The following is a 24,762-nucleotide window of genomic DNA, read 5'->3' as shown; positions in this document are numbered from 1 at the left end:
TATAATGTTCCTAACATCAAATTAATCACATAAGCAGCAGAAGTTATGCTGTTTCTTTTGCATGACAAATTTTCCATCTGTGACTCAGAATTCTCAGTTGTCTTAGGAAATCCCTAAGGGACCCTTCAGATGGTTCAGAGAACATTTCAAAGCCTTGCTGTTGCTCCCCAGCCTGCCGAGAGGGGAGTCTGGGAATTATGTTATCGTCACAGACCCAACTGTTGCCAAAGGAGTCCCCTTTGGGACATATGGTCACTTTTTTTAAATACAGTCTCTTTGACATTGAAAAATTATAAGCTTCTTTATTTGAGTGTAGCTCTTTTTTCTTTAAAATTCCTTTGAACATAGTTTGAAAAGTCTCTCCAAAAGGCAGAGAATAAAATGCTATTTATGAGGTGTTTCTAGACAGGCATTCTTCGATACCACAGTTAGCTACCACAAGTGCCTATCTGGCACCTAAAAATATACATAAAATGAACTGAGATGTATTATAAGTGTAAAATATACATCCAAGCTAGGGAGAATGCTCAGTGGTTAAAGGCGTTTACCTGCAAAGCATGATGGCCTGGGTTCAGTTCTCTGGCACATACATAAAGCCAGATGGGAAAGTGCAGGCATGCATCTGCAGTTTGTTTGCAGTAGTGGTAAGAGGCCCTGATACCCACATACTCTCCCTGTTCCCCCTTCTCTGTCTCAAATAAATAAATAAAGATATTTCAAATACACATTCAATGTAAAAAAAATCTAGTATTATACAAGAGGAGGTGAAATATCTCATGAACCATTTTGTATGTAGGTATGTGTTGAAATTATAACACTTTGGATGCACTGAGTTAAATAAAATATATTATTAAAAGTAATTTCACCTGTGTTTGTTTTCCTTCACTGTGGCTACCAGAGAATGTTTAAATTACATCTGTGGCTTATAGCTAACCTCATGTTCTGTTTCCATGAGAAAGTGTGGTTCTCAAGCATCACTCCATGCCCATTTCTAAAGGGAGACCCTGGCTTCTTCTCACTTAGTCATATTACATTGAAGAGTGAGTCCTGGCTCTGTACAATGCTAGACAGATCTCTAACGTTGAGTACTTAGTTTTTGTTTTTGTTTTTGTTTTGCTTGTTTTTGCCCTGGGGTATTCGTTGGTGAAATGGTACTAACAATATATGGGTCACACCTAGAATTAAGTGAGATACTCAGAAAGTATCTTTGGGTTATTTTATGGCTGCATTTCTTAGTACTTGTGCTGTTTCTGCTTTTTCTGGGTCCTGAGACACATGGAGTTCCTATTTTAGGAGCATACCCACCTTTTTAACATCCATACATACATGTGAAACCCATTTAAGTACAATTTTTATTTCAAATCAACCTTCAGTGTCAACTGTGTATAAAGGACATGAAAACCATTTGAAACAGACATCGTGTTGACTTCCTAAGACACATGACACAGGAATCCAGGGCCACCCACTAGAATTAGTTCACTTCTGAGAAATCACTGAATTTATTTAGTAAGCAAATCAAGTGAGATGGGAATCACCAGTTTTGATTAAGATTTAAAGTTCACTTATTCCCAGACCTTAATGATTTCTTCTCACAACTTAACAGATGATGCAAGCTTGTTGGAAAAAGGGTCCCATCACAGCAGGACAGGGTGAGGTTTCAGAGTAATAAGGCATCTTATCCAGCCAAAGCCATCTCCTTCAGCATCTCTCTACTTTTCATTTTCTAAGAGAAATAAACACTCAAGCTCCTGAAACCACCCCAATGGCATAACATACTCAATACACATAAAATCAGTTTGAAGCCTCACTATCTACAAAGATCATGATTAGGAGCATGAATTATTTATTAAAAATAAAATGGTATTAAAAGTGAAAATCAGCTAGGCATGGTGGTGCACGTTTTTAATCCCAGCACATGGGAGGCAGAGGTTAAGAGGATAGCCGTGAGTTCTACATAGTGAATTCCAGGTCAGCTTGCACTAGAGTGAGACCCTACCTCAAAAAAAAAAGTGAGGGCTGGAGAGATGGCGTAGTGGTTAAGCACTTGCCTGTGAAGCCTAAGGACCCCGGTTCGAGGCTCGGTTCCCCAGGTCCCACGTTAGCCAGATGCACAAGGGAGCGCACGCGTCTGGAGTTCGTTTGCAGAGGCTGGAAGCCCTGGCGCGCCCATTCTCTCTCTCTCTCCCTCTATCTGTTTTTCTCTCTGTGTCTGTCGCTCTCAAATAAATAAAAAATTAAAAAAAAAAGTGAAAATTTCTGAGGATATAGCTCAGTGGTAAGGTGTTTGGCAACTATACATGAAGACCCAAGGTCAGTCTTTAATGCTGCCAAAAGGAAGGCAGGCAGAAAGCAAGGAAGGGAGGGAGGGAGGGTGGAAAAAAAGAAAAAAGGAAGGAAGAAGGAGAGGGAAGGGGAAGAGAGGGAAAAGGAGTTCTATTTTGGACTAAGGATAAAGGAGCAGAGTGGTTGCATAACATATGCAAGGCTGCTGGGGTAAATCCCCAGTACCACCAAAATTAAAAAAAAAAAGACTCAACATATATAATTTCTAAAATAAAGTGTGCAGTAAGTCAAAAATGCAAATTTGAATAAATTCAGTAACCAACCTACCATGCAGATGGGGAAGAGACACTATTGCTACCAATATATCAACAGGACATCAGGGTTCACTTCCTATGCTTCTGTTCTTTTTTTATAGTTAAGCCTTTCCTCCACATCTATTAAATTACAAATAAAACTGTATGAATTTATCATGTATAACATGATGCTTTGAAATATATATTGTGGAAAGGCAAAATCTAGCTCATTAACATATTTCTTATTTCATAAGGTTTATCATTTTTGTGATGAGAACATTACAAATCTACTCTCTTGGCATTTTTTCAATGATATAGTACACGGTCAACCATAGTCAGCATGCTATAAGGTAGCTCTTGACCTTGTTCTTCCCATCTAAATGAAGTTTTATATTCTTTGATCAACACCTCTCCAAGTCCCTCCCCCCAACAGTTACCCAGTCTTCTCTTTGAGACAAGGGGCAGCTTCAGCCTGAGGTTGAGGGAAAATTAGTCAGGTAGCTTTATTTTCAAGTAGCTAGTTAAGAAAGGGCCCAATGAGGTAACCAAAAAGAGATGTCGCCTGGCCTGCTTCAGCACACACAGAATTCAACATCTGGCTCAGTCTCCTCCGACCATTTCTCTCTCACCACCTACTCAGTCATGCTGACCTCTTCCTGAGCCAGCCCCTAGGCCCAGTCTAATCAGCTCTCTCCCAGACTCACCTAAGCCCAAGGGTAGAGCCCACCACAATGACACTGTGAACAGATGCTTACCAGGTGGGCATGGCCTCCTTTGGGGGCTGTTCATCTCTCCTGATGCCTGACCCCCAGGAACCCACTCTGGTAAGCCCCTCATCCCAGCCCAGCTGATGAAGGGGCTCCCACTCCCATGGGCCCTCTACCCATGCCTGCCTGGCACATGGCTGGGGCTCTTGGCACTTCCGTCTCTTAATCTAATTAAGTTTCTCTAAATCTTATGCTCTGGACTGTGAATTTTAATTCTTAAGACAAGGATCCAGGGATAGCCCAAATTTATTGGTGCATTGATGTATATTGGTATATTGGCAAGGAATCGCAAAACTTCTGATATAAGGTTATTCTTATAGCTCCACTCACTTTTCCCTAATATTTCAGATATTCTTTTTTATATTTTATTCTTATTAGTTATAGGCATACTTAGTAGGTAAACAGCACATGTTGGTGCCATCCTTTCCCTCATCCCTGCCCCTTTTCCGAAAAGGCCCTCCTCACTGGGGATGCAGGTCAACCCCATGGGGATTGTGCGGCAGCCGTCAGTTATGGAGAAGAGGCAATGTCTCTGTGCATGATGTCCCAACTTGTGGCTCTAATAATCTTTCCAACCCCTCCTCCACAAAACCCCCTGAGCCATGTTGGGTGTGTTTTAAGTCTACTTCAGTGATGGGCTCTTAGAATTCCTGGATCTCTGGTCCTAATGCCATCTTTCTACAGAAAATGTTGCATGAATGCATCTACTTCAGAAAATCATGCATATACAACTGCAAATTAAGCCTTTAAAACAATGTAACAGGCTGGGCATGGTGGCACATGTCTTTAATGCCAGCAATCAGGTGGCTGAGGTAGGAGAATTTCTGTGAGTTTGAGGCCAGCCTGAGAGTACCTAGTGAACTTAAGCCTGAGCTAGAACAAGACCCTACCTTGTACCCCTTAGAAATAAAAAAAAAAAAAAATGTAATTAATCTCACCATTGTCCGAGGAGATAGTTCAGTAGTTAAAGGCTCTTGCATGCAAAGCCTGCAAGCCAGGGCTTGATTCTCAGGACCCACTAAAGATGCAAAAAAGTGGCACAAGTATCTGGCATTCATTTGCAGTGACAAGAGATCCTGGTACACCAAAACACATACCATGCACAGATAAACAATAACATTTTTAAAAAGCATTTTTCTTAAAAAGAATCAGGAATTTTTCAAAATTATGAATTGTAGTCTTCAAAAGTCATTCTACTACTACTGTTCTAGGATGTGGCTAGGATAGCATTTCATTTATTATTATTATTATTATTTTAGAGAGACAGAGAGAGAATTGTCGTGCCAGGACCTCAGCCACTGCAATTGAACTCAGGCGCTTGAACCAGCTAATGGGCATATGCAATCATGTACTTGCCTCACCTTTGTGCGTCTGGCTTATGTGGGATCTGGACAATTGAACTTGGGTCCTCAGGCTTCACAGGCAAGTGTCTTAAACACTAAGCCATCTCTCCCTCCTGCCCTAGGATAGCATTTCTAATCTTGTATTTCATGTGACCATACTTGAAAAAATAACAATGGGGTGTTTGTGCCAATGTTCTAAGGTAAAGCAGTTAACATGGAACCCTGAGATGCACATCACCTTGTTGTCTTCTAGGTTGATCACTTCTAGCAGGTCGTGGTTCTCCAAGCCCTGGAGGCTGCTGATCTGATTGTGGGACAGGTCCAGGCTCTGCAGGGTTCTCAGGTCCTCCAAACCCGTGATCACCTCAATCTGATTATTGCTCTAAAACACACAGAGTACACTTAACGTTTTCAACCAACTTGTAGGAAAAGTTGTAAAAGCAAATCTTCATTTTGGGAAACTGCCCCAAATCTCTTTAAAAAAAAACAAAAAACAGGGCTGGAGAGATGGCTCTGTCCTTCTCTGCTAGCAAATAAAAAATATTTTTTAAACAACCATAAGCTATTCTTAACCTACTCTCATTTCAATAATTCATCTATCTAAACATACACACACATACGGTAGGAAGAAAACCTACTTTTTTAGATAAAATGTAAGAATACATATTTTCTTTTAGTATTTTAATGTTTTCAGTTTTTAGATATGCCTTCATTCCAGAAGGGCAGACAAATTTTAGATAATAGGAGCTTTGCCACTGCACATCTAAAATCTAAATGGCAGGAAATACCTGTGTTTATCTCTAAAACATGAGTCTGTTTTAATTCATCACCATCTCAGTAAACCACTTGAGTACTGTAATTCCCAGCGACATTCAAGCACAGTGACATCACAGTCCTGAGGGCTGTGGCAGGCTGCCTTTGCAAACTCCAGCTGCTCCTGCTCTAGCGTAGTTCTTTCCTCTTCAATCTAGACTGGCCTATAAATACTCGCCTTACCACAGAGCTTAAGACAGAAGGATGTCCGTTCTAAGCCCAAGGCTAAAGGGACCCAAGCAGCTTCTGCCTTTGGGTCCTGAAATCTCTATGGCAGGGAACTTGTGGAGAGGCCACTGGCCAAGCGGAAATCATATGGAAAGAGCCCCAGAGATGAAACAAGAGAGAAAACGCAGCCAACCACACATCCCAGCTGAGTCAACTCCCCTGTGGATAGGGCAGCTGTCTGCAGCAAGCCCCACTGACCCTACCCTAACCCAGCTCAGAGGGCAAGGCTGTGAACTAACAACACCAGGGTTATCTCCCTGAGTCCTTGCAATTGGGTGGTTAGCTACACAATGATAGGTGGTAAAACTTAGATCTTCAATTAATTCAAATGAGTATTTTCTCAGACAATGAAACCAGGAGGGAATTTCTATCAAGTGTGGTCCTGTTTCTCAGCCTACAAATACTCATAATGACAAGAATAGCAACAACTTGCAGTCATGCAGGTGTGCCAACACTCATCACTCCTTGCTTTCCTTAATCTTAGGGAACAGGAAAATGTTACAGTAAAATTTAACCTTTAGTTTGAGCCGAAATTTACAATAAATAATAATTTTGAGGTTTCGGCTAATGATATGCTGTATCTATGCTTAAGACTTTCAAAATGTTTAATATGTATTTAACTGAAAAATTATAGTAATTCACTCCCATTTATAATATTATTGCTAATACATGTTTCCTGGTACATTTAATAGCAAGAGCTCATTTTTATCTAATTTTTCATAAAATTTCTCTTCAATAATGAGCCAAATTTGTGTTCAGTAGCACAATTCTACAGCTCCTTAAAACATAATAGAATATTAATAACTTGTAAAGATAGGTAGAGCACATGAGAGTTTATTATTCTTTTTATTTTTGTATGTTTAAAATTTTTATAATGAAAGGAAACCCCATTTGGCAAAGTGAAATCAAATTTCCCTCTGTTCAAATTTCAAAAAAAGTTATAAAAGTAACAAAGTCATAAAAAAGAGAACTACACTAAACTTAATATCATATCCATATCAATTTAATATATTGAAATAAGCTCTCAATATCCTATTCAAAAATGCCCACATATCAAATTTATATAGGTATTCACTTTTCCCAAAAGAACTGTGAAGAGCTTTCAATGTGCTAGATAGATTGTAATTCTTCTCCCCGGTGTCTCTGATGGCTTTCAAAGTGGTAGATGGTGTGAGCAGAGCAAGGCATAGAAAAGTTTAATTAGGTAGCCTAAGGTCATAAAAGGAACCAGAACTGAAAAAACTTCACAATCACAGAATTTCTGTATTGAAAACTGGCTAGTTAGAGATAAAGTTGGTGGTGAAAAACCTAAGGATCAATGCTAGACACAGACACTCCATGTCTCCACATAGTTCCCTCATCTTCTTTTACAGTGATTAGCAGAGAAACTACATTTACAGAGAAGCTATTTTCCTAAGTACTCCGGACATATGTGCCCCCTGGTGCACATGTGGAACATTGCAAGCTTGCATCACTGTCTATCTGGCCTACGTGGGACCTGGAGATTCGAACATGAGTTCTTACACTTTGCAGGCAAGCTCCTTAACCACTAAGCCATCTCTCCAGCCCTAGAAAACATTTTTTTTTTCTGGTTTTTTGAGGTAGGGTCTTGCTGTAGCTCAGGCTGACCTGGAATCCACTACATTCACTATGTAATCTCAGAGTGGCCTTGAACTCACTGTGATCCTCCTACCTCTGCTGGGATTGAAGGCATGTGCCACCACACCCAGCCTAGAAAACCTTCTTAATCTACCAGTTTTTATGGAAAAAGTCAACTGGATGTTCCTCTGACAAGGTGAGGTTTAACATTTGGCATTGTCATTATTGCTAAGAAGCCCAGTAACAGGACATCTATTAGTGGACCACATTTTTTCCCTTCTCAGCTTTTATACTTATAGTAAAAGCTGAAGGTCAAGCTTAACAGTTTGTTCATCTTGCTAGTCTAAATTGTACAATGAATTCTTTTCAAAAGATAAATCAGGGCTGGCCTGCAAAACCAAAGATCCCCGTTTGACTCTCCAGGACCCACGCAAGACAGATGCACAGGGGGACGCAAGCCCCTGGAGATCGTCTGCAGTGGCTGGAGGCTCTGGTGTGCCCATTTTCTCTCCCTCTCTCCCTCCCCCCCCCCCTCTCAAATAAATAAATAAAACATTTTTAAAAATAGCTAAATCAAAGGATTTTCTGATTCTATGAATTAAAAATAACAGCATTAAAATTACTGAAGCAAACATATATCATTTGACATTGTAAATTTTCTTCAAAATTGGAACAAACATTTCCTAGTTTAGAAGTTTTAATGAAAATAAATGATAGCATATTCTGAATTTTCTAGTCCATCTTGGTGGATGGGAGTAAGAAACTGCTTCAACTATTGGCAGAAAAATAAGTATGTTATGCTTTTGGAAAAGCTACTTGAGGGCTGGAGAGATTGCTTAGCAGTTAAGGTGCTTGCCTGAAAAGCCTAACGACCCATGTTCAATTCCCCAGTACCCACATAAGCCAGACACACAAGGTGGCGTATGTGTCTGGAGTTCAGTTGCAGCGGATAGAGGCCCTGGAGCACACATGCGCATGTGTGCGTGCTTGCTCACTCCCTCCCCCCCATAAACAAATAAAATAAAATAATTTTTTAAAAGCTGCTTGCGACACAACTATCAACATGGATGACCAATGAGGCTACTGAAACACTCAGGATGAAAGTGCCATGTTATTCTTAGTAACAAGTTCAATTTCCACTCCCTTAAGCACATCTCCATGTCTATTTCCACTCAGCATGCACCACTAAAAGCTGAAGAGCATATGCCAGGAGTGGTGGCACATGTCTTTAATCCAAGAACTCGAGAGGCAGAGGTAGGAGCATCGACATGAGTTTGAGGCCACCCTGAGACTACATGGTGAATTCCAGGCAGGTCAGCCTGAGCTAGAGCGAGATCCTACCTCCAAAAAAAAAAAAAAAGTTGATGAGAAAGAATGTCAATATACATCAGATATGTGGAAAAGCTGAGCATGAACATAGCTGTACACACTTGTGATCTCAGCACTTGGATGACAAAGGCAGGGAGATCGCCACAAGTTCGAGGCCAGCCTGGTGTACATAGCAAGTGGTAGGCCAGCCAATGACACAGTGTTTCTCTGTCTCCAAAACACCAAGACAATAGCAGAATATATTTAAGGAGATAAAAGGATAAAATTCACAACACTACAAAATTAATAATAAAATGTTGCCAATCTATAGTAATTTTAAAATGTGACTTATGTTTTTAACTTAAACTGTCTAAATCCAATTTAGCAAATTCACTTTCATGTATACTTTGATAACATTCATCAGTAGGAAAAAAACACAAGCTTCAACTAAATTATTCAACCTTTGTTAACATGCTTGGGGTTCCATGCTTGGTACTAGATTCTAGCACTCTGCCATTGCCTAACTCATTGTGGGAATGAAGGATCTTTCCAAAACACTCTGAACTCCAAGCTCTAAGAAAAAATACCTCAGAACCAACCTTCAGTGATCACTGGCTAAATAAAGGAATCATCATATACATATGATGATTATATATAATATATGATATATATTTACACACACACACACACACACACACACACACACACACATAAATTTTCAGATAACCCAAAAAGTCATTTCAGGGAGCAGCTCACATAAAAAATAAATAAAAGGACTGGAGAGATGACTTAGCAGTTAAGGCACTTGTCCATGAAGTCTAAGGACCCAGGTTTGACTCCCCAGAATCTACATATGCAAGGTTACATATGCACACATGTGGCACATGTGTCTGGAGTTTGACTGCAGTGGCTAAGGCCTTGATGTGCCAATTCTCTCTCATACATGTGTTCTCTCTCTTTCTCTCATAAAAAAAATTAATAAAATACAGCCTCAGTGAAATCATTCCTGCCCACTCTCTAATTGGTACAATAAGGAATAATAGTCATCTAAGAGTGGGAAAGAGGGAAAAGATGGCTTAGCAGTTAAGGCATTTGCCTGCAAAGCCTAAGGACCCAGGTTTAACTTCCCAGTATCCATGTAAGCCAGATGCACATGGTGGCACATGTGTCTAAAGTTCAGTTGCAGTGGCTAGAGGCCCTAGTGCCCCCAATCTCTCTCCCTCTCTCTCTCTCTCTCTCTCTCTCTATCTATCTATCTATATCTATATATATATGCACCTCTTTCTCTCATTCAAATGCATAAATAAATATTTTTTAATCTGGAAAAGAGGGAAGGAAGAAGAAAGAATCCCAGATATTCTATAAACAAATATTATTAGACTCTTACATTAGTAAGCCATATTGTTATTTATTAAATAGTCATGCATATCTTTGGAACTTGTATGAACCTGGGACTTTCTAGTAAAGTTCTGAGTTGAAGTCATGTGACATGTCATACAGCTTATAAAGAATGTTCTCCATGGGGATGGGGTGAGATTTAGTCATTCTGATTAGAATTGTGCATTTATTCTCAGCATGAATTCTGATTTTCTGAAATATGTTCACATATTATTGTATCAGTAATGATGCATATAACTATTATGAAATGCATAAAAAGTATGTTTCGATACTTGACAGCCTTCTTTCCCCATGCAGATAGGTGCTCCTTTTAATTTTGTTACCAAATTTAAAAATGGTTTTCCTTTAGCATGGAGCATTAATCCCATGTAAACATATACACAAAGAGAAAGAAACCTAAGACAACGCATTCATGAATAAATTGCTCCTTCCACACTTGAAAACTCCTAAGTAGTCATAATAAATGCAGTTACTAAACATTAACCACTACTTCTGCAAAGAATAACATTTTGCTGGGCTCACCAGAGAAAGGATTTTGATGGGTAATGCATTTAAGCCACTGATTGTCTTGATCTTGTTGCCAGTCAAGCTCAGGTGAGTTAGGCTGATGCACATCTCCAGTCCACCAATTTCTTCTATCTCATTGTCTGTACACAACTGTTTAAGGAAAATGTGACTGAAAGTGCTTTGAAGGAAGGAAAGTCAGTGTTAGGTCATCACTAGAATAACCAGACAAGAGCTTGACCACACAGTGTATGCCTGGTGTAAGATGCACACTGAGTCTGATACATTTTCTCAGATAGAATGTAACATATAAAGTCTACAAGTGCTTGAAAGGCACGTAGCACTTGTATTCATGTGAGACTCACTGAATTGGTATGGAAAGAAACACAGAGGTTCAGAGCTGCCTCCTTGACAAGGTAATGATCTCTGTAAGAACTCATAAGGCTGCCCTCAGGCAGGATCTTTGATACAGAGACACAGTAAACAGATCCTCATCATCTTCATAACCAGACGCCTTCCATAGCAAATAGGTCATCCAAAAACCGCTATTCCCTATTGATGGTGAGGAGCCACCCTTACATTCTATCGCCACTGCTTCTCTTCACCCTGTAAATGCATGAGGCTTAAACACGGCTCTACCTTCTCCATCTGCTGGTTCTGTACTAACTGCTGAAACTTTAATAGCTTATTTTGTGCCCCACCATTACCCTCAGCACAGACTGCAATTTCAAAGTCAGTAATTTGGGGCTTGAGAGATGGCTTAGTGGTTAAGGCACTTGCCTGCAAAGCTAAAAGACCCAGGTTCCATTTCAATTCCCCATGACCTATGTAATCCAGGCACAAGGGGGCAAACATGTCTGGAGTTCATTTGCAGTGGCTGGAGAGCCCAGCACGCCCATATTCTCTCTCTCTCCCTGCCTATTTGTCTCTCTTTCTCTCTCTCAAATAAATAAACAGGGCTGGAGAGATGGCTTAGCAAGTAAGCGCTTGCCTGTGAAGCCTGACCCCAGTTTGAGGGGCGATTCCCCAATACCCATGTAAGTCACATGCACAAGGTGGAGCACGCATCTGGAGTTCATTTGCAGTGGCTGGAGGCCCTGGCACACCCATTCTCTTTCTCTCTCTCCCTCTCTTTGCCTCTTTTTACTTTCTATCACTCTCAAATAAAATAAAAATATTTTTAAACGGTCATTAATTCCACTCAATTCTCTGTCCTCACTCTATTTGAACAACTGCCAGAATTCAATGTCATCGCCCCATCAAAGCTGTTTTCCTTTTCAAGCAGCCTGTGACGTCACCACTTGACTCATACTCCACAGAGCATCCAAGCAATAACCAAGCCCTAACATTTTGGCTTTAAAATATCTATTATTCCCTTGTTAAGACTGTATTTATTATTTGTTTGTGTACATTACATATGTTTGTGTGTGTGAGTGCAGGCACATATGTGGAAATCAGAGGACAATTTCAGGTCGATTCCTCAATGTTCATTGCACCAATTGCAATTTTCCAGGAATTTCTTTTGTCTCCATCTCCCTAGGTACATCAGGATTACAGAAGTTTGAGGGGTTAGTGATCTGAACTCAGGTATTCGGAGTTGTATAGCAAACGCTTATCTGCTAAACCATTCTCTGCCCATATTCTCTTCTTTTTATTCACTCCTCTGCCAACTTAACTACCTTTAGCACCAATGGGAATGCCACATGCCCTCCAGTCCTCTTACATGCTGTAGTCAGGTTTCAAAATAGTGATTGGGTATCATGTTACATTTAAAAATTCTCATAGGGGCCGGGTGTGGTGGTGCACACCTTTAATCCCAGCACTTGGGAGACAGAGGTAGGAGGATCACTGTGAGTTGGCAGCCACTCTGAGACTACATAGCGAACTCTAAGTCAGACTGGGCTAGAGTGAGACCCTACCCTGAACAAAAGAAAAATTTCATCGGGACTAGAGAGATGGCTTAGTGGTTAAGGCATTTGCCTGTAAACCGAAGAACTCATATTTGACTCCCCAGATTCCATATAAGCTAGACACAGAAGGTGACTTGCACATGCTCACAAGGTGGTGTATGCATCTGGAGTTCAATTGCAGCAGCTGGGGGTCCTGGCATGCCAATTCTCTCCTACGCTTACGCTCATAAAAAAATAATAAAAAGTAAAAATAAAAACAAAAAGTTGTCATAGGATAAACTCCTAACTCTGGCAGATAGGGTCCCTCACTATTACTAAACACCTTTTTAACAATTTCATTTCAATTATAAGCTAGTGAGAATTTTCCATTTCTGTCAAGCCAGTCTTTCCTATCATTCTATTTTTCATTTTGTTTTTTCCCATCATTCTAAATTATACTAAGAACTCTCCTGCTTTGCCAATATATTTTTAACATTGCTTTCCTAATCCTTTCTAAATCTATACTTCTTCAGGGCTTTATTCCAAGTTCCATGTTTTGTTTTGTGTTTGTTGTTTTTCTGCCAGTGTAGTAACTGTTTGTCTGAGAAAGGTTCTCACTGTGTGGTCCAAGCAGGCCTCCACCTGACTATGCAGCCCAGGCTGGCCTAGAGCTTGAGCTCCTCCGACTGAGCCTTCCACATGTTGGAGCTACAAGCACAGGCCACTACACCAATCTCTTCTTTCCCTTTTGTCTTGCACTATCAGGCTCATATCACAAATACTGCTTTCTGACAGATAGCTAAAGGGTGGGCTTAGGGAGTTATAGCCTGCTCCCCTTTGCCAGAGCTCACTTTCTTAATGCTCTCCACCAGCTGCTATAGCAAACAGTGATGTCTGGCCTCTGCTCTACCATCTTTTCCCTGCTATGCTGAAACTTCCCTTCAAAACTGTAAACAGAAATAAACCCTTTCCTCCCATCAGCTGTTTTGGGTCGTGTGTTTCGTCCTAGAAACATAAGGGCCAGACAACATTGTGTCAGGAAGTACCCCAGGCGGGGATCAAAAGACAGCAGGAACTGCCAGCTCGTTCCGTGGGTCAACAGTACTTTCCCAATGACAAAACAAGTTTCCGCTCAAGTCTTGGTTGCTACGGCCAGCCATGCTTTCTGAAATGAGCATTACCAGGGTGAAAAGGAGGAGTGCAAGCACCATGCCACTCATGGCGGTCCAGGCTTATAACGACAGCTCTGAGGAAGTGGACAGGAGGAGCTCCGGGGCTCTCTGCCCATCCAGCCTAGCCTCATTTGGAAAGACATTATCTCAAAAAAAAAAAAAAAAAAAAGGTCGAATTCCTCAGGAATGACACTGGCGTCCCCATGCACATGCACCTCATTAAACTGTACTGAAGTTGTCATTATTCCCTAACGGTACAACATAACAACTTTTTATATAACATCTTATTGTAGTAGGTATTAAAAGTAATTAAAGAATCTGAGAAGATGTGGGCAGGCTCTATGCAAATACTACATCCTCATACAGAAAGAATTTGGGCATCTTGGGATGATGAGTCCTGGAATAAACTTCCCAGGGTTACCAAGGAATGTCTGTGCTTTTTACAGTGGTGTGCGCAGGTGCACACACACACACACACACACACACACACACACAAACACTAATTATCCCAATAGTCAATTACGTGTCACTGCAGCAGTGGTGATAGCCAACATGCACCACTGAGCCATAGAGACCTCTGAGTTTGCAGTCTGCTTTCAGGAATACCTTTATCTCGCTAATATGTCCTTTTCTTATTTTAAGAAACTTCATGAAATGTTGCATGGCCCTCTTCCTAATATTATTATTTCATGTTCTTTCTTAGGTCTGGGGAGTTTCTGATGAGAAGAAATATAATCTGACTAATCATTAAACTACTATGCTCAATTAGCTCATTGAGTTAGTCCCCTTTGGTGTGTTATACTTTTAAAAGATGGCAATCAGGAGAAAGACTTCCACTTCCAAGAACTCAAAAATCATCATACTGAATTCCTAAAGTTTCTACATTTTAAAGTTTCACCATTTAGTGAATAAATCATTTGCAGTTGAGTTTAAGATCTTTTGAAAAATGAGTGAGGGAACCCTGTGGTGCTTAAGCAGAACTTTACAATTGGGGGGGACCAACAATATATTTTTACATTTTGGTAATGCTGTCAGCAGTTCATAAATGCTTGACATGAATTATTCACTAGCTCAGTATTTGCTCTTATTCATTTGTCTACAACCATAAAATATGTTTCCGGTGTACAGGAAACAGTTACTGAAAAATAAGTAGGAAATCCATCACAATTCTCTTAGTGGAAAGAACCACAATAATGGCTTTAATCAAAACCAATCCTGAAAGATCTGTATCACTTTACCAATGAAAAACAGCCTCTGCTATAAGAGCAAATCTGTCTGAGAAATGAAAGGTGCATATACTTTAAACTGCTGTGTTATAAAAGTGGTAATTGCTCAATGAATTTCAAGGTGGGAAAAACCCAATGAAATTCAAGTAACCTTAGATTAACTATATATGAGATGATTTCCAGAAGGTGTTGGTCTCAGGCTCCTTTTCCATAAAATATGTAGAATAATGGTTATCACTCAATAGATTTAAAATCCTATTAACTATATTTTAAATTCCACAATTCTATAATGCTAAGAAACATTCTAATCAACCAACTGTCAATGCTCATAAAAAATAAATTGCATGCTCAATAAATACATTAAACCGTGACAAAGTTTATTGCTTTCTGAGTTAGGACAATTATCAATTTAGTCACCAGGGAAGGACAAGATAGTCAAATATAATAAACTGAAGCTGATACTTTATCTGCTAATTGTCTTGCTACTACAACAAAATACCTGAGCAAAGCAGCGAAGAGGAGGAAGGGTTTATCCTAGCTTGCAGTTTGAGGGAACACAGTCTATCGCTGCAGGGAAGGCAGGAGAGGTCTGAGGAGCTGTGTATGTTCCATCTGCCATCCGGAAATACAGTGACGAATGCTGTTGCTCACTGTCTCCTTTTTTTTTTTTTTTCCAATTTATTTATTTACAAGCAGAAAGTGATAGAAAGAAGAGAGACAGAGAGAATAGGTGTGCCAGGGCCTCCAGCCACTGCCAATGAGCTCCAGATGCATGTAACACTTTGTACATCTGGCTTTACATGGGTACTGGGGAATTGAACTCTAGTTGTTAGGCTTTGCAGGCAAGTGCCTAACTACTGAATCATCTCTCCAAGTCCCAAATAATCTTCTTTTTTTGTTTGTTTTTTTCCAGGTAAGGTCTCACTGTAGGCCAGGCTGACCTGGAACTCAATCTGTAGCCCCAGGCTAGCCTCAAACTCACAGCAGTTCTCCTACCTCTGCCTCCCAAGTGCTGGGATTAAAGATGTGCACCACCATACCTTGCTTTTCCTTTTTTAAAAAATATTTTATTTATATTTATTTATTTGAGAGAGAGAGAAAAAAAAATAGGCAGAGAGAGAAAGAGAGACACAGAGAATGGGTGTGCCAGGGCCTCCAATTACTGCAAGTGAACTGCAGACTTGTGCGCTCCCTTGTGCATCTGGATTACATGGGTCCTGGGAAATTGAACCTGGGTCCTTTGGCTTTGCAAGCAAGCACCTTAACTGCTGAGCCATTTCTCCAGCCCAGGCTTCTCCTTTTGACTCAGTCTAGTACCCTGGCCTACAGGATGGAGCTATCCAGTTAGGGTGGATTTTCCCACCTCAATTAATCTAATCTAGAAAGTCTCTCACAGACAAGTCCAGAATTTGTCTCCTAGGTGATTCTAGATCCAATCAAGTTAATAACAGACACTAACCAGCACAGATACTTTACAGTTGGCAATTTGTTCTGAATACTAACATAATCTATCATCATATTGTGTTACAAGCTTGATTAACTAGTTTAAATTATTTTCAAATACATTAATTCATAATGTCGAGGTTTCTAAAATCTTACATAGAATGGGGGTAAGCTTAATACTTGATTCCTCACGGGTCCACTCTTCCACTACTTTCACACATACAAGGGGAGCTGGGAGTTTGACCCTGTTGTACAATACTTGCTTATCATGCACAATGCCTATGGTCAAGTCCAAGCACCACTGTGTGTGTGTGTGTGTGTGTGCGCGTGTGCGCGCGCACGCGCGCACGCACGCGCACACACACACATGCACGTGCATGCGTGTGTGTAATTTTACTGAAACTATTCTCTCACTTGAGCACAAATATAACGCTGGCAACAACTTTATCTACCTCTATACTCCTCTTATAAATTATACTTATGTTTATTAAGATTCATCTTTGGGACTGGAGAGATGGCTTAGAAGTTAAACGCTTGCCTGTGAAGGCTAAGGACCCTGGTTCAAGGCTCGATTCCCCAGAACCCATGTTAGCCAGATGCACAAGGGGGCACACACATCTGGAGTTCGTTTGCAGTGGCTGGAGGCCCTGGTGTGCCCATTCTCTCTCTCTCCCTCCCTCCTTCTTTCTCCCTCCCTCCCCCGCCCCCGCCCTTCTGCCTCTTTCTCTCTCTGTTGCTCTCAAATAATTAAATAAAAATGAACAAAAAAAAATTCTAAAAAGACATCCATCTTTGTTGTTACATATTGGGCTATCTCTTCTACTTTCACTATGCATGATATATCATTTTCTGACAACAGCATAATTTATTCATACTTTTCTCTTATCAGTGAGCATTTGAGGTGTTTCCATTTTTGCTACTACAAGCAAAACCACTATACACATTCTTATGCAAGCCTCCAGGTACATGTAGGATAAATAATCCCTAAGTAGGAAGGAAAGTGTCAAGCCATACTGATGTACAACTTTACAAAATAATATAAAGTTGTTTATCCAAAGAGGTTGAACTGATATCAGAGCCACAGACAAGTTCAAAAGAGATCCTCTAGCTCCACATGGTCTTCAACAGTGGGCATTTTTAGATTTCTTTAAACTTTTTAAAATGTTTATTTATTTGCAAGCAGGGAGAGAGGAGAGAGAAAGGGCGGTATGGAGGCAGGGAGAGAATATGGGCACACTGCAGCCTCTAGCTGCTGCAGATGAACTCCAGATGCATGTGCCACTTTGTGCATCTGGCTCTACATGGGTACTGGGGAATCGGACCTGGGTCATTAGGTTTTGCAGGCAAGCGCCTTAGCCACTGAGCCATCTCTTTAGTCCTAGATTTCTTAAAACTTTGTCAAAGGACTGGATATAATACAGGGCCTCATGACATCCTGGGTTGAATGTCTGTGAAAGTAAATGACACTGACTGGCATCTCTTCATACATTAATTAGCCTTTTCTGGCTTGTTTGGCATAAAGTTCTTATCCAGAGACATGGGATGTACTTCTCTTCAAGGATGTCTTCCCTGCCCTCTAATGAAGTTTCATTATATGCCCCACCACAGGTGCTGTTCATACTTAACAGGAATCACTGTTTGTTGTCCTTGTAAATGATGGCTCTTTTTCAAGGTGTGCTTTCAAATGGCTTGTTTTTTATGTAGAGAAGCACAATTGTTTTCTGTTTGTTGACGTCAGATCTAGCTGCTACCTTGTTGAACTCTCAAAACTCTGTTATTTCTAGTGGGTTGTTGCCAACCAAGTCATTTACAAAGAATGACTTGTATTTTTACTTACCTGTCTCAAACCTCAAATTTCTTTCTCTTGATTTATGTTGCTGTCTTAGGTCACCAAAACAATGAAGGATTAAAGTCTTAGTGGTGGCTATCTCTGCCTTACTCCTTGATTCTAAAGGTGAGTGCTTCCAATATGTCCATAACAAGGGTACTTTTAAAAATATATGTATAGGGCTGGAGAGATGGCTTAGCAGTTAAGCGCTTGCCTGTGAAGCCTAAGGACCCTGGTTCGAGGCTCGGTTCCCCAGGTCCCACGTTAGCCAGATGCACAGGGGGGCACAAGCGTCTGGAGTTCGTTTGCAGAGGCTGTAAGCCCTAGCACGCCCATTCTCTCTCTCTCCCTCTATCTGTCTTTCTCTCTGTGTCTGTCGCTCTCAAATAAATAAATTAATTTAAAAAATATTTTTAAAAAGTTCTAAAAAATATATGTATATATGTATAGTCTTTATCAAGTAGAGAAAATACACTTTTGTAACCTACTAAGAGTTCATTTTGAGAGTGCTGAATTTGATTAAAGTTTATCGAGCCATTGAATTTTCCTTAGTTTATTTTCCTGAATTTATTAAGGTAGTTAATTGCACTTATAGATTTCATGGCATTAAATAACGCTGACATTTGTGAGATAAACCCAACTTATTCATAGTACTCAACTTTTGAAAACATTGTCAAACTCAGTTGCTACTATTTTGCTTAGAGTTTTTATATCTAATGATGAGTGAACTTAGCCAATCCTTTTCTTTTCTACTGAAGCTCTTCATCTGGTTTAGATATTAACATCATCTCTTTGGAATGCATTGTAAATATTATGCCTTCTATTTTCAATATTTGAAATAATTTTTCATTACTGGAAATTTTTTTCTTAAGGTTTGGTCTGGTGGAAGATTTTTGTATAAAGATTTTTAGTTTGGTTAATTTTAATTTGTACTGAATTACTTTTATAGGACTACTCAGTGTTTCCAAATCATTATTTTGGTATGTAATAGTTTTTCTAGGAATTTGTCCATTTTATGTATGTTTCCAGATAGACTGGCATAAAACTTGTTCAAAACCCCTCTTGTAGGAGCTACAGAAATGGCTCAGCAGTTAAAGATACTTGCTTGCAAAGCCTGATGACCCAGGTTTGATTCCGCAGAATGCATGTAAAGCTAGATGCACAAAGTGGCACATTGCAGTGGCAGAAGGCCCTGGCATGTCTATATTCTATCTCTCTCTGCCAGTCTCTCAAATACATAAATAAAATATTTAAAAATTTAAAGATTTAGAAATCTTTAAATATTATAGTCTTTTCAAAATTAATATGATTTAGTTTATTCCTAAGTGAATAATTTGTAATCATAGTGTTAGATAAGACCAGAGTCCTAAGATGGAGTCAAAATGAAGGAAGAGAACAGAGCAGCCTGGCTGATAGAACTTGAGATGTTTATATTGCCTAACCCCTACTCCGGTGACTTCACAATGCCCTTGGCCATAGTTTTTGATCTTATCTCAGAGACAACCTGGATCCTCTCCTGTCTCCTGATGGCATCTCCACCCCATCCCCCCTTTGATCTCTGTCCCCCTGAATATCTAGCTTCTCCACCTGGTCTCTGCTGTTCCCTGCAGTTCCCAGTCCTTTGTTTTCTGTATCCTTCTCCCAAAAGGAAAAGCTATGAAAACCCAAACCATCCAGAGTCATGCCAGCTGCTATCTCTCCCCCAGGAGACAACTGCAGCTCCCTGCGTAGTCTTTGGTCATTTATGAACCTTACACATAGGAAATACTTTTTTTTTTTTGTCTTTCAGATGTCTAGAAAACCTTAGAAGACTCCACTGTCTGCAGAATATGATGTGCTTGGACAAAACAAAAGGCATACTTGGTGCTATATAGAAACTAGCCTGCTATCTCTTCAAAATTGTGATATCTAAGTTTATTTTATGAATCGCCTAAGCAGCATGGCTTGTTTTGGCTGTCTGTCTTTGTATTTTCCACACATGGTGAGTAAGGTATCATGTTATTCTCTGATTATATGCACATGCCCTAGATTTCAAGTAGTCCTGATGTAACAATTATAGCTCTTTATACTTCGGTGATAAGTCTCAACTGCTATATTTAAATGCCAACATAAAAACATCAAATTCCTTTTTTCATGATATTTGACATTTGCAAAGTTGCACTATTTTGTTTTTTGACATAGAATGTTAAATTATAGAGAAATATAGTCCTTGTGATAGAAATGTTTCAAACTGTAAACCCCACTTTTGAATCCAAGATACAAGAATGTTGCTTTCTTTGGCAATTCCAGGCTGCAGATTGAGTGTATTTTCCAAGGCCAGACTTCTCTGTATCAAACTCACACTGCTAACCCTGGGTATCAACTCTGGATCCTGAGTCCCTTTTGACAAGCAGGAACTTGGACAGCTGACTTCTAAGCCAGAGCTTCTTTGGCTTTCTTATGCATTCAAATTGTCTGCATACCTTGTTCAAAGGCCTAAGTCTGGGATAGAGAATCTGTATTTCTAAGAAGTCCAGGCTACACTATGCTAATATAATGGGTCTCCTTGGAGAACAATCTTCTACATACTTAGATGAGCAGATTTCTGAGCCAGGTAGTTTCTGAGCTGTCAGGTTTTCTCTCTCTCTCTCTGCAAAGTCAATACACATGATGGTAAACATGAAGTGAAGGTTCTATAAAAAGATGCTGATAATGTGTGTACTCTAGCTCATGATGGAAACATTTCAGTTAGATCATTTTCCGATTTCTCTACTGCACTCCATGCAGAAGAGTTGGTTACCTTCAAGAGTAACTTTCAACATCTCACTAATTGCTGACTTTCACTCCCAAGTCCTAAAGGGAGAAGTGCTATGTTCTAGTATGCTATATAGATGAATAAAGGATTGTTCTACAAAATATGTCTCCAGGAACAGGTAACCACAGCCTTACCACCAGCAAGCTGCCACCACATCCCTGAAATGAAACACTTGGGGGCAATCAATGTATGCTTCATTCTGCCCTCCCCCAAATTCTAGGTGGGTAGAAAGATACTTAGTTAGAAATAGAAAGTACTGCTCTCTTATTACCCAGAGAGCATCAGTCTCTCATGTAAAGAAGATTCTTAAGCTCATTAAGCCCTCAGATCCTCAATTAACCACTCAAGCCCTACAAAATGACTTTAAAGGAGGGGCTCTACATGGGAGCCCAAATCATGCATATCATGCAAGAAGTATATATAATCCTGAAGGTGGTTACAAATCCAAAGTTGTGGGGGTCCTGTTGCTTTTAGTAAAAGAATATTTTAAGTATACTACAGGAACTGAAGGTGTAGCTCAGGAGTAGAGCACTTGCCTAGCATATAGGAAGCCCCAGGATTGATCTCCACCATAAATTTAAAAAATAAATAAAGGGCTGGAGAGATGGCTTAGTGGTTAAGCGCTTGCCTGTGAAGCCTAAGGACCCTGGTTCGAGGCTTGATTCCCCAGATAAGCCAGATGCACAAGGGGGCACACACGTCTGGAGTTCCTTTGCAGTGGCTGGATGCCCTGGCACGCCCATTCTCCCTCTTGCTCTCTGCCTGCCTGCCTCCCCCCCCCCCGCCTCTCTGTCACTCTCAAATAAATAAATATATGAACAAACTAAGAAGGCTGTTTTATGTAAAGAAAACAGTATTAATTCCTTTGTAAAATAAATAATCACTAACTTTCCTCATGATAAATCTGAATTTCCAGTTCCTGAACTTTATTAATGGGGCACAAGTTTAAAAGTAAATCTGAAAAAAAATGTAATATTACACAAACGTCTGGTTCTAGAATTAAAAATAAATTCACAGGCTGGAGAGATGGCTTAGAGGTTAAGTGCTTGCCTATGAAGCCTAAGGACCCCAGTTCAAGGCTCGATTCCCCAGGACCCACGTTAGCCAGATGCACAAGATGGTGCATGCATCTGGAGTTCATTTGTAGTGGCTGGAGGCTCTGGCATGGCCAGTCTCTCTCTCTCTCTCATATAAATAAATACATAAATTTTAAAAAATAATAAATAAATTTATATTGCATATACTATTTTACTCAGTTGTCTGGGTTCAGATGACATTAGCAAGATCTAGCTTATAGTTTTGTGCTCTGGTAAACATTTATGGCTATCAATCTTTACCATAAAACTGAATCACATATTTCTAGAAAACTGGTTTTCCATTACTGTTCTGTGTGGTTGTAACATCCGCTTTGATGGTCATTTGCCACAATTTCCCTTTTCTTCATTCAAAGGATACTGTCCAAAATTAGCTGAGTGAGAGCATGGTATGCAGACAGATCACCCATTTCAGAAATTTTGTTGGAGGAAAAATCCACCCTCTGAGATAAAAAGAAAAAAGAAAACAATATGTTATACATGGTTTTTCACTCAGATTCATCATGATAATTAATAGCACAAAAAGAAGATATTTCTGGATACAAAGTTTAAAGTCATTACATTAGGGCTAAAATATCCCATTTATCTCTAATCATTTTCTAACAAGGGTTTCATGTTGAGAAGTAGTAAGGAGGAGCTCTTCCTCCCCACCCAAAGAAGTGTTCTGTAACCTCAATGTTTTCGTTTCCTGTAGCTGTTCTCTCCTTTTCAAGAGTGATCTTAAACCTTCCTCATCCTCTTTCATGATTTACCTCAGTTTCATTCTTATCACCATGTCTCTCTTTTTCTCTAACCCTCAACAAACTATATGCACTTCATTTACATGCATGCTTTATTCCCCTCCTGCGTTCCTATCTCAAAATATTCTCGAATGTCACTCCCTAAGCACCAGAGCCATTTTTCTTACTTATCCCTCAGGCCATACCTTTTCAACTTTATATCCTTTCTCAAAAGTCAACTCCTTTAGGCAGGCATTTTCTGCAACATCTGTTCTAGTCAAGAATAGGAAACTAAAATAAACAACATTAAATAACTTTGCTTCATTCATCTACTGACAAAAGAAAAACGAAAATAATTTTTAAGGGGGGGGAAGAAAACCCCAATATTTTTGAAACATTGTATTGGAGACTCACTGAGCACAGTGCACTCATGTTCCAGAAAACTATCAAGCATTTGCACAATGAGCACTATCCATATCTCGAGACCTTTAAAGCAGCAGCTGATCTCACAAAAAACTACTAAGCTCATACTTCATATACTAAATCCTAAAAAATTTGGAAACCACTCAAACAGCAAGAGCAAGACTGTAGAGCTGCTCAGTAATGTGCATCCCACCTGTTCACATGTCATCACGCCTTCCCTGCCATGGTGTCCTTCCTCAAGTGGCTTCTGATCAGGTACTTGGCTATTAACAACAAGAAAGTGACTAATACACCTGCTCAAATGCAACTGTCTAGGAGAGTATTCCCCCATGCACTACCAGCCAAATCATTTAGCTGGCTTAGAAGTCGCAGTCTCAGGAAGGCCGACTTCTAAACTGTCAGGTCAGAATCTCATCTTCCCAAGAACGGTGGGTGACCTGGGAGCCTCTGTAAACAGGAGAATCAGCACTCCCCAGCACGGCAAGCTGAAGAAGAGGTGGAACTGAGTGGTCGCCAGGCCAAGCTGAAGAAGCAGCAAGGCAACCTGCTGCTTGACAGCTGAACTGTTTGAGAGCGTGGCCAGGGCAGGAACAAGGGGAACAGAAGAAGTAGAGAGGAAAAAGGAAGGAGGCTTATTTTAAAAAGCCTGAGAGCAGAAACGTCAGAGCTGGTCATGGAAGAACTCCAGACAGTTGCCAGGCTTCTAGAACTGAGATTCTCAGGGACACCAGGCCCTGGAGCTGTAATGCTGTTCACTGTCAAGGGCTGAGAGAAGTCCCAAACCTAAGCCCTGCCTGGAAGCTGCAACGCCAGCTGCCACCAAAGTCTGAGGAACCCTGACTTCTTAGCCTAAACAAGGGCAGTAACACGTGTAGAGATAAAGGTCCTCGAACTTTACACTCCTAGGGCTGAAAGGTCTCCAGGAAAAGGCCTGGGGGAAATCTGAAACACTAGAGGGCGCTACTCACTGCTGTTCCCACCTGCCTGCAGCCCCAGATTGCGATCTTCTAATGCCAACAAATACAAATACTGACAAAGATGAGCCCTTGAAGAGCTCCCCCTTGCTTGCCCATGACTTCAATGGAGCAATGCAAAAAGACCACAGACAGCTAATTAGTAATAAACACAGTATTTTCTAAAAGAGTAAGAGTTCAGTAAAATAGACAATAAAGGTTGAGCTCCTAGGAGATTTTTACCATTTTTCCAGACAAAATTACTCTACTGTAACAAAAATAGTCACTACTATTTAAATTTGAGCTGGGGTGGTGGCTCAGTGGTTAAGGTGCTAGTCTGCAAAGCCTAATGACCCAAATTCTATTCCCTAGTGCCCATGAAAAGCCACATGCACAAAGTGGCACATGTGTCTGGAGTTGGTTTGAAGCAGCTAGAGGCCCTGATGATTCCATTCTCTCTCTTCTTGCAAATGAATAAATACAGGCAAGGAGAGCTGGATATGGTAGCATATCCCTATAACTCTAGCATTCAGGTGGCTGAGGCAGGAGGATCAAGAGTTTGAGCCCAGCCTGGGCTACATGGCAAGACCCTATCTCCAAAAGCCAGAGAAATAAAAATAAATTGAAATTTTTATTTTTTTCATAGAGAGTGTATACGTCAACAAACACAAGAAAACAAAAGGAA

General features: G+C 40.2%; 1 protein-coding gene across 1 annotated transcript in view; it reads right to left on the bottom strand.

Moving 5' to 3' along the window:
* Lrguk (leucine rich repeats and guanylate kinase domain containing) overlaps positions 1-24,762 on the bottom strand; it is a 145,635-nt gene that overhangs the window by 105,098 nt on the left and 15,775 nt on the right. Inside the window, exons 5-7 of the mRNA XM_045160075.1 lie at positions 22,344-22,425; positions 10,555-10,679; positions 4,925-5,068 (exon numbers count right to left, since the gene is read on the bottom strand). Of these exons, the coding sequence (XP_045016010.1) occupies positions 4,925-5,068; positions 10,555-10,679; positions 22,344-22,425 (351 nt within the window). The remainder of the gene's footprint in view (positions 1-4,924; positions 5,069-10,554; positions 10,680-22,343; positions 22,426-24,762) is intronic.

This window comes from Jaculus jaculus, chromosome 10 (assembly GCF_020740685.1).
Source record: "Jaculus jaculus isolate mJacJac1 chromosome 10, mJacJac1.mat.Y.cur, whole genome shotgun sequence".
Lineage (NCBI taxonomy): Eukaryota > Metazoa > Chordata > Mammalia > Rodentia > Dipodidae > Jaculus > Jaculus jaculus.
The sequence above is the reverse complement of the archived record's forward strand: the minus strand, read 5'-3'. Positions and strand labels throughout refer to the sequence as shown.